This window comes from Salvelinus sp. IW2-2015, linkage group LG19, assembly GCF_002910315.2.
Source record: "Salvelinus sp. IW2-2015 linkage group LG19, ASM291031v2, whole genome shotgun sequence".
Lineage (NCBI taxonomy): Eukaryota > Metazoa > Chordata > Actinopteri > Salmoniformes > Salmonidae > Salvelinus > Salvelinus sp. IW2-2015.
In genome coordinates this window covers 34,854,619-34,864,981 of record NC_036859.1, presented here as the reverse complement: position 1 = coordinate 34,864,981, position 10,363 = coordinate 34,854,619, and the positions used below count along the sequence as shown (strand labels likewise).

The 10,363-nt window shown below is 45.0% G+C and overlaps 1 protein-coding gene across 1 annotated transcript in view; it reads left to right on the top strand.

The window, feature by feature from the left end:
• LOC111979085 (low-density lipoprotein receptor-related protein 8-like) overlaps window positions 1-10,363 on the top strand; it is a 182,407-nt gene that overhangs the window by 146,702 nt on the left and 25,342 nt on the right. The window contains exons 6-10 of the mRNA XM_070449044.1: window positions 923-1,042; window positions 7,185-7,356; window positions 8,283-8,516; window positions 9,070-9,188; window positions 10,022-10,161. Coding sequence (XP_070305145.1) covers window positions 923-1,042; window positions 7,185-7,356; window positions 8,283-8,516; window positions 9,070-9,188; window positions 10,022-10,161 — 785 coding nt within the window. The remainder of the gene's footprint in view (window positions 1-922; window positions 1,043-7,184; window positions 7,357-8,282; window positions 8,517-9,069; window positions 9,189-10,021; window positions 10,162-10,363) is intronic.

The window sequence follows — 10,363 nt, the reverse complement described above, 5'->3', positions numbered from 1 at the left end:
GGGGCGTGGAGGGAGAGGGGGATGGGGCGTGGAGGAGTGAAGAGGGAGGGACAAAAGAGGGATAGAGAGAGGAAAAAAGGGGGAAGAAAGTGTGTGTGTGTGTCAGGAAAGCCCCTCGAGGGTACTTGAGTGTAACAGCTTTTCAAACCAGTTCTCATGTATAGAGAGCCATCATTTAGAGGTCACCTCCCAAATCCCCTGTGAAAATGATCACCCACACGCTCACACAGACTACTGTAGGTGAATACTGGCTTACTGGAATACTCTAATCGATTCTGATTGTGATGTATCCTTCTTTCAGCCCTTGCAGTAGGTTGTTATTCACTAATCTATCGTGATTGGTGGAAAGCATTTTTCAACCTCCATTGATTCTCTGTTTGTTGATCATTTCAAGGAAGTGGGAATATATCTTCAGTGTGTTCAATCTAAATTCACTTTCTCCTTTTTCATTCACTCGCTTCCTTCACTAGCTCAGTCCCACTTCAAAACGGTGACAAACATGTGAGGGGAATTGAGTGACAGTTATTTGATAGGGTGATAGCGAAGAGGAGAGGAGAAAGCCTAGTATTGTGGAGAATCCGAGCTGGTGAGAAGCCTCTGAATGTTGACTCACTCAGGACTGGGATTCCATGGAATGGAACTGAGCAAGTGGGGTGATGGACTGAACAGAAAATTAGAAATGGAATTGGGCCCCTCTGTCAGTTAATATTATGGTCGTGTTCATGTGGACACGCAACGGAAATACGTTTTAAAACATTTTGCTTCGGAAAATTGAAAATGGGAATTTCTTATTGGACAAGTCTAGGTAGTCCCTCCTTGTTTCAGTCCGTTTTCTTCCATTTCGTGCCGAATGAGCACGACCCAGCTGCTAAAAGACCTCTCCTAGTCACTATCTCTGACCTCTGACCTCTCTGTCTCCCAGGGCTCAATGAGTGCTCACTCAACAACGGCGGCTGTTCTCACATCTGCCAGGATCGACCAATAGGCTACGAGTGCCAGTGTCCCACCGGGTACAAGCTACTGGACAAGAGGACGTGTGGAGGTGAATATTGAGAACACACACAGGCTAGACACACACACAGTACAATGTAGACACACACACACACACAGCACACCAGTACAGGCTAGACACACATCACAGTACAGTGTAGACACACACCACACACACACACATGTACACACCCACACCCACACACACACAGACAGTGTAGACACACACACACAGTACAATGTACGGCTAGACATTCACACACACAGTACAGGCGTAGACACGACACAACACACCACACACAACACACACACACACACAGCAATCACCACACACACACACAGTACTATTCTCAGACACACACACACACACACAACAACACACACACACCAGAGAAGTAGTACACTATACTATTTCTCTCACACAACACACCACACACACACAATATCTAGTACAGTACAGGCTAACACCACACAGTCAGTGTAGCACACACACAGTACAGTGTAAGACACACACCACAAGTACAGTGTAGACACACACTACACACACACACACACACACACCACAGTAAACGGCTAGACACACACAAGTACAAGTGTAAGACACACACACAGAGAAAGTAGTATTATACTCTCCTCCACACATACATACATATACATACATACATAATACATAGCATACATACCATACACCACACCACACACCACTCTCACACACACACACAACTACACACATACACACATACATACATACACTACATTTACATACATACAATACATACATACAACATAACATACAACAGCGCCAAGGTGTGTGGGCACAACGTCAAGCGAAACTATTAGATTTATATTTCTCTTATCATTTCTGTGTGGTTGTGTTATTACTTGTTACTATTTCGGTGTGTGTGTAAATACTGTACTAAACCTCTACTGTGTGTGTGTGTGTGTGTACGTGTTCTTTAACGTATCGACCGAACCACACCAGCCTACTATCTTGGGCTCAATCAGAACGGTCCTGTCAGTGCTTGACGTTGCCTACACACCTTGGCGCTGTTATGTATGTATGTATTAATGTATGTTTATGTATGTATGTATTGTATGTATGTATGTGTGTATGTGTGTATTGTGTGTGTGTGTGTGTGTGTGTGTGTGGTGTGTGGGTCGTTGGTTGTAGTTGTTTGTGATGGGTATGTATGTATGGGTATGTATGTATTGTTGTGTGAGAGAGTAAATGTATCTTCTCTGTGTGTGTGTCTACCACTGACTGTGTGTGTGTCTAGCCTGTACTGTGTGTGTGTGTGTGTGTGTGGTGTGTGTGTGTCTACACTGTAACTTCGTGTGTGTGTCTACACATGTTACTGTACTGTGGTGTGTGTCTTACACTGTACTTTGCACATGCAAGGACGCGTTCTGATGAAGCGAGAGAAGGTAGTGTTGGTATGGAACTCCGTTAACCCAGCACACACCACACACGTTAAGTAGGTTACACTGTATACACACAGCGAGCAGCTAAGTTAGTGACTAGTATACACATCTACGCACACACGAGTAGTAAATAAGTTACAGGGTTATACAGTATTGGTGCTATGTTGATGAGTAAGATAACAGTATAAACACACGAGAGCATATCCACACACATAGTAGAGGTGTCTACTATTGTACATACTATACCTGCATCAGCTGGATTATAGTAGGTGATATTGTTGTCAGTGTGGTGTGTGTGTGCGACTAGCTACATAGTCAGGTATAGTTAGGGTGTTGTAGATGGTATATGTGATGATGGTGTGTGTGTGTGTGCACCTACATGATCAAGTAAAGGGAGGTATATGTGGTGTGTCTATATCCTAGCCTGCATAATGACCGTCCTTTGAGTGTTTGATGTTCTGCTTGTGTTCGTCTTCAAACGTACACGTACTGCTATTTGCTGAGGAGAAACGTGGGGAGAGTCTCACACCAGATAGCGTGCTTGTCATAGTGTTCTTGTTCTCTACACACACTAGCGTATTATGAATTGCAGCTTTAAGCCACTATATTTTATTTTTACCAAGGAGAGGGAGCGCGCTTGTCCAAGTTGACAAAGTTCCTTTATCGCCTCCCGTGCGCACACACACACACACACACCAAGATGTACATTTACATAACGGCCCATTGTTCATTACATTTAGGGTTATAGAAACGAGTTGATAACCCCGGCCCACTGAGGTATTGAGTGGCCAGTGTGATTTGAGAACCCCCCCCCCCCCCCACTGAGGTATTAGTCCAGTGTGATTTGAGTACACGCCCCCCCCCCCGCGTCCCATGAGGTATCTCTAGTTCCCAGTGTTGATTGATAACCCCACCCTCCCCCCCCCGGTACCAGGTGCTACCCCCACCACTCAGAGGTATTAGTTCAGGGTGTGTGATTGCATACCCGCCCCCCCCCTCCCCTCAGTTTAGCTCCACTGTATTGAATCGCCCTCTATTAGTTCTAGTGTTTGATAACCCCCTCGCTCGCCCCCGCGTGAGCGTATTAGTCCAGTGTGTAACTTGATAACCCCCCCCCCCCCCCACTGAGGTATTAGTCGCAGTGTGGGTTTGATAACCCCCCCCCCGCCCCCCCCCCCCCCCACTGAGTATTTAGTTCAGAGTGATTGATAAACCCCCCTCCCCCCACTGAGGTTATTAAGGCCCAGTTGTGATTGACGCCCTCGCCTGCCCCTGAGGTATTTAGTATCAGTGTGAATTTTGATAACCCCCCCCCCCCGCCCCCCCCACTTGGGAGTGTTATTAGTCCAGTTGTGGGTTGATAACCCCGCCCGCGCCCCCCTGAGGTGTATTTAGTTCAGTGTGTGGATTGGGTTACCCCCCCCACGTGTAGGGTATTAGTTTCAGTTGTGCATTGATGACCCCACCCCCCCTCCCGTCCGTCCTCAGACATTGATGAGGTGTGAGAACCCCAACGCCTGCAAGAAGCCAGATTCTGCACACTGACATGTCATAAACTTCAAGGGGACTCGTGTGAATGTCTTCACCAAGTCCGCCTATTGTAGATGGACCTGTCACCAAAGACCTGTAAAGCAGAATGTGTGAGGAGGGAGGGAGGGGGGTAGGGAGGGGTTGGTGTGGGTTTTGTGGTTGGTTGGTTGGTTGGTGGGTTGGTTGGTTGGTTGTTTGGTTTGGTTGGTCTGGTTTAGTTGGTTAAGCCTAGGTAGTGTAGCATTAGTAGGTGGTTGTTGGTTCGATATAGTTTAGTTATTTTAGGGTTAGGTTCGTAAGTAGTGGTTGGCCTGAGGCATTGATTAGTTAGTTAGTTAGTTAGTTATAGTTAGTTATGATAGTAGTTAAGTAGGGTGGTCTGGTTGCTTTGGTTGTTGAGTTGATTAGAGTTAGTTAGTTACTTAGTTAGTAGTTAGTCTCTTAGTTTATTAGTTAGGTAGTTAGTTGCCTTATAGTAGGAGAGGGTAAGGTCGAGATTGGATTGGTTGGTTGATTAGTAGTAAGGTGGTTGAGTTGGTTGTGATTGTCTTAGTTATTATGTTAGTTAGTTAGGTTAGTTAGTTGAGTGTTACGGTGTGGTTTGGTTGGTTTGTTGGTTGGTTGGTTGGTTGGTTGGTTGATTAGTTAGTTAGTTAGTTAGTTTGTTAGTAGGTGGTTGCGTTGGTTGGTTGGTTGGGTTGGTTGGTTGGTTGGTTGATTAGTTAGTTTAGTTAGTTAGTTAGTTAGTTAGTAGGTGGTTGGTTGGTTGGTTGGTTGATTGGTTGGTGTTGGTTGTTGGTTGGTTGTTTGGTTGGTTGGTGGTTGGTGGAGGGAAGGAGAAAGGGAAACAAAGGAGTACTTCCGTTGTTCCTCCTCCAAGACTGTGGTTTATGTGTCTTGGTTGGTACTGCATCTAACACACCTAACAGTCTGACTACTGATTCTCTCCTCACTCAACACACCACAAACACCACAACACACACACACACCACACACACACACAAACACCACACACACACACACACACACACACACACAACACACACACACCACACTACACACACACGAGACACACACACACCAAGTGGAGGCTGGTGGGAGGAGCTATAGGAGGACAGATTCATTGTAATGACTGGAATGGATTAGTGGAACGGTATCAAACACGTCAAACATATGGAAACCACATTTATTCTATTCCAGCAATTACAACGAGCCCGTCCTCAAATAGCTCCTCTCACAAGCCACAAAGACAGACACACACACACAAAGACAGACACACACACACACAACGAACACACACAAACACCACTGTTTCTTTAGTCAATGAGCCTCTAAAGTGTGACTATCACTCTCCTGCCAATTAGGTCCATTCTGCTTAAGGGTGTAAACAACGACAAAAAAATCCTCTCTCTCCAAGTTTTTGGGGCTTATTTTTCGGAGAAGACGGGGAATTTGAGAAATGTCCCTCTCGGCAGTGTTTACATTTTTTTTTATTCTGGAAATATTTGAAGAGGGACTCACGTCTCGCTTTTTGAAATAATTAGTTGTAATGAGCTAAGCTGCTGTGACACACCTTTTGAGCCTGGAGGGTATGAAGCATAATTAGAATGACATGTTCACAGTCTGAATCAGTTTGTCGCTAAAGCTAGTTAGAAAAATGGTCTAATGGAAAATGAGGTACCAGTATCTGTATCCACTCCTTTAGAGGTTTTTGAGGATGTTTCCGTGTGTGTGTGCGTGCGTGTCTGCGCCTGCATATCATATCAGTTCATTCAGAAAGTATTCAGACCTCTTGACTTTTTCCACATTTTGTTACGTTACAGCCTTATTCTAAAATGGATTCAATAAAAAAATATCTCATCAATCTACACACTATACCCCATAATGACAAAGCAAAAACAGGTTTTTAGAAATGTTTGCAAAAGTATTACAAATAAAAAACAGAAATACCTTATTTACATACAGTAAGTTTTCGGACCCTTTGATATGAGACTCAAAATTGAGCAAAAATCCGGTGGTCACTCTAACAGAGCTCCAGAGGTCCTCTGTGGAGATGGGAAAACCTTCCAGAAAGACACCTATCTAGGCTCCAGATATAATATAGCTGTAGGCACAGATCTAGGATCAGCTTCCCTTACCTTAAAGCTAAGATCCGTAGTGGCTGAAACGTTCAGTTGCGATATAGACAGAAACAAAGACATCAGTTTCCCTGATCTGGGATCAGATTCTCCTTTCCTAATTTAATCACTTAATCATTAGGAGTAAAAACACAAACTGACCTTAGATCAGCACTTAAAGCAGCTTCACCCTACTCTAGAGCTCCAGTTGAAATAGCAGTTGAACGGATCCATATCCTTATAGCTCCCTGGGAACCACCAGATACTGGGATACAGCTTCTGACTGAACGCTTCCCCGTTCAAAGTCAATGATCTGGCTGGCTTCACTTCGTTCAAGGTTGTTTAGCCTCGGCGGGAACGACCGTATCGGTTTGTCTTTGTGTCTCTGTATTGAGTCATGACCGTGTTATGAGTCAATGAGCTCTGTGGGCTAAGTGGATGTGTGTGTGTGTGTGTGTGTGTGTGTGTGTGTGTGTGTGTGTGTGTGTGTGTGTGTGTGTGTGTGTGTGTGTGTGTGTGTGCTGTCTCTTATACACATCTAGATGTGTATAAGAGACAGGTGTGTGTGTGTGTGTGTGTGTGTGTGTAATGCTGTTGTTACTGATCTATATCTTGTGTTAGATAATGAGGTGCGGAAGGTTAATAACCCGTGGACAGACTGATCGATACTGACACTATTCAGCAGTTTGGAATGTTTTAGTGAGAGATCATGTCCGTCTTCCTCGTGGTTTTAGGGGAGAACTGTGATCAGCTAAGTTTAGTTGCATATTATGTCATGTAGAATCGTAGGCTGAAATTCAATGGTAGCGGACAGGAGTTTCTGAAATGCGATTTCTCTCAGGTATGGTGTGTTGAAGCTGTCAACCACTATATGGCTGACTCACCTTTTTGAAATTGCTTTCAGTGTGTACTAAAAGATGTCTGCGTTGTGGACATGTTTATTAGATGCAAGGCCACATCAGTCCTGTAAATATTTGTTTGAATCCCAACTGTGTCAGATTGTTTACTTGTCCGCTGAATGAACATTTTCCATTTCCATTTGAGTCATTTAGCAGATGCTGTTATCCAGAGCGACTTACAGTTAGTGCATTATGGGTGAAATAAGTCGACCTCTCCTCTTTCCAGGGAAGTCTCCCTACCTGCTGTTCACCAACCGCCAGGAGATCCGTCGTGTAGACCCGGTGAAGAGGGACTACCGCCAGGTGCTGGCCACCCAGAAGAATGCTGTGGCGCTGGACATAGATGTGGCCAATAACCGCCTGTTCTGGTGCGACCGCTTCCACCGTAACATCTACAGGTAACGTTATTTTCCCCTTGTGATTCCGGGAATCCTCCTACTGGAATTTCTGAAAAACCTGGGAACATGGTGAAAGTTTACGGAATTTTGCAACCCTACTTGACCCTGACTTGAACTATTATGTATTACTACTTTTGGATATATTTAATGAAGTCACATGATTCAGTACTGGTACCTCTTTTCTCTTTGTAAGAAAAAGAAGATTGCCGCCACAGCAGTACATTTTATAATAATTAGCCAACCTTTCGACAGCAAGCTGTCTTCTTCAGGGTTTCTGTCAGACCTCTCTTACCTCTACCTGGCGTCTCTTACCCCCCGGTGGGCTGTTCTAATTGGAACAGTGTCCTCATTATAAAAGAGAGAACAGGTCTCACAGGACACCCTATTCAGAAGTGTGAGTGACACCCTGTCCTCTACCACTCCTCACCGCCCTGGTCATTAGATGGAAGACAGCTCCCTATGTGGACAGCTGCTATTCTGGACAGAGTGTTTCACCTACAGACACTGACCGTGAAATGAACTCCGTTGAAGGGATAGTTTGACATTTTGGCAACTAAGCAATTTTTTGTACTTGCACAGAGTCAGATGAACTAATGGATACCATTTGTATGTCTCGGCGTGCAGTTTGAAGGAAGTTGAATGTAGTTTCTGAAGTCATAACGTTGCAATGGCGGAAGTCTACAGGAGCAGCTAGCATAAAGCCATGTCCAGCCAGAAGTGACTCTCTTTTAAAAGCAATTTTCCCGACGTTTACTTAAAAGCTACGGAGATCAGCTCAAGCATAAATCACCTTTTAAAATGATATCTCATTGCACAGGTTGTCTATCTGCGTTGAATCCTGGTCCTGACTTTCGAGGTAGCTGGCGCGAGACGTTGTGTGTCTTTGACACCCCTATCTATTACCATGCTCACATGTTCCTCTCCAGTGCTCTGATCCCAGAGGCGGGCGACCCGTCCCAGCAGGTGACCCTGGTGGACTCTGGCTCTCTCCTCTCCCCCGAGGGCCTGGCTCTGGACTGGGTCCAACACAACCTCTACTGGACCGACTCGGGCCACAAGACCGTGTCGGTGGCCTCGGCCTACGACGGCCTCAAGAGGAGGGTCCTGGTGGACACGGAGCTCAGCGAGCCCAGAGCCATAGCACTGGATCCACAGCATGGGTAAGTGTGGGTGGGGGGGAAGGGGGGTTGGTTTTCGGTTGTGTTGGTGCAAAACACCTCGGAAATCAAAGGGCCAACGATGAAAAGACAACGCCGCAAGTCGAAAACCAAGTGCTCCTCCTCGGGGTGCACTTCCACCAGTAATATATATAATGTTCAGTGTGCTACAGAGTGTTTCAGGTACAGATTGACCTCAACCAGACACCGTACTTGTGTTATGTTTTGATATTACGTCAGCAACATCAGTTGTGATGAATGAGAGTTGGACACATATGTAAATGTGTACACATGTTTGGTAATATCTAGTATGTTCATCCACGTCAACATATATACAGTAGTATCATATTGGTTTTCCTGTCTTCCTTCTAATAGAATAGAATACTATATACCATTTAGCAGACGCTTTTATCCAAAGCGACTTAGTCATGCGTGCGTATATTTTACGTATGGGTGGTCCCGGGAATCGAACCCCACTACCCTGGCGTTAGAAGTGCCATGCTCTACCAAACGGCACTACAGAGGAGAGGAGGACAACTGTTCTTCTCCTCCTCAGGTTCATGTACTGGACTGACTGGGGCACCCGGGCCAAGATTGAGAAGGCTGGGATGAATGGGGTGGACCGACAGGTCTTGGTGTCAGATAACATCGAGTGGCCCAACGGCATCACCCTGGGTAAGATTACACACACCATACACACACACACACAAATCCACACACACACACACACACACCACACACACACACACACACACACACACACACACAACACAACAACACACACACACACACACACCACACACACACACACACACATACACACACACACACACACACACACACACACAGGAATTGCCCGTTATTAGTTGAGCTCCTTGCATATACCCTGGTCAATCCTTTGTTTTTAACAATAACAGATTGGTTCTTCAAGCCAGACTTGAAACCATATGTTCATCTATAGCTGAGCGCCTTGTAAACCTTTTAATGATGATGATGATGATGATACATTCCATTTGTTGAAGTGCTTTTCCACAGTTTCCTTTCTCACTAGTTTAGTTACATAGTTACATTTGTTACATAAGGAATATAGTTACATAGGGAATTATAGTACATAGGGAATATAGTTACATAGGGAATATAGTTACATTTGTTACATAGTGAATATAGTTACATTTGTACATAGTGAATATAGTTACATAGTGAATATAGTTACATTGTTACATATGAATATAGTTACATAGTGAATATAGTTACATTTGTTACATAGTGAATGTAGTTTACATAGGGAATATAGTTACATTTGTTACATAGTGAACTCATCTCCAGGAGTTTGCAACTGTCAACTTCTTGTATAACCCCAATTGATTGTTTGACTAAATATTTCAGTGAGCAGTGTTTCAGAGCCAGAGTAGATACATTATTTACTGTATGCCTGTCTGCCGCCAAGTGATCATCTAATGCCTGTGCGTGTGTGTGTGTGTGTGTGTGTGTGTGTGTGTGTGTATCAGACGTAGCCAACAGGCGTCTTTACTGGGTAGACTCCAAGCTGCACCTGATCTCCAGTGTGGACTTGAACGGGGCTCATCGCAGGACACACCTGTCCTCCTCAGAGAGACTGGGACACCCCTACGCACTGGCCGTGTTCGAGGTGTGTGTGTGGTTTTGCCGGTCTCTGCTGCTCTAAGGGGAACATCTTGTGAGTGAAGGGTTGAGCGAGCAGAGGGATGAGCTAGGTATCTGTGGGCACGCTTTAAAGTAGCTGAGAGAGAAAGAGAGAGAGAGAGCGAGCCACTCAGGAGGCCCGGCCTGGAGTGTTTTTAACTAACTATTTATCAGTCTTATGGCTTGGG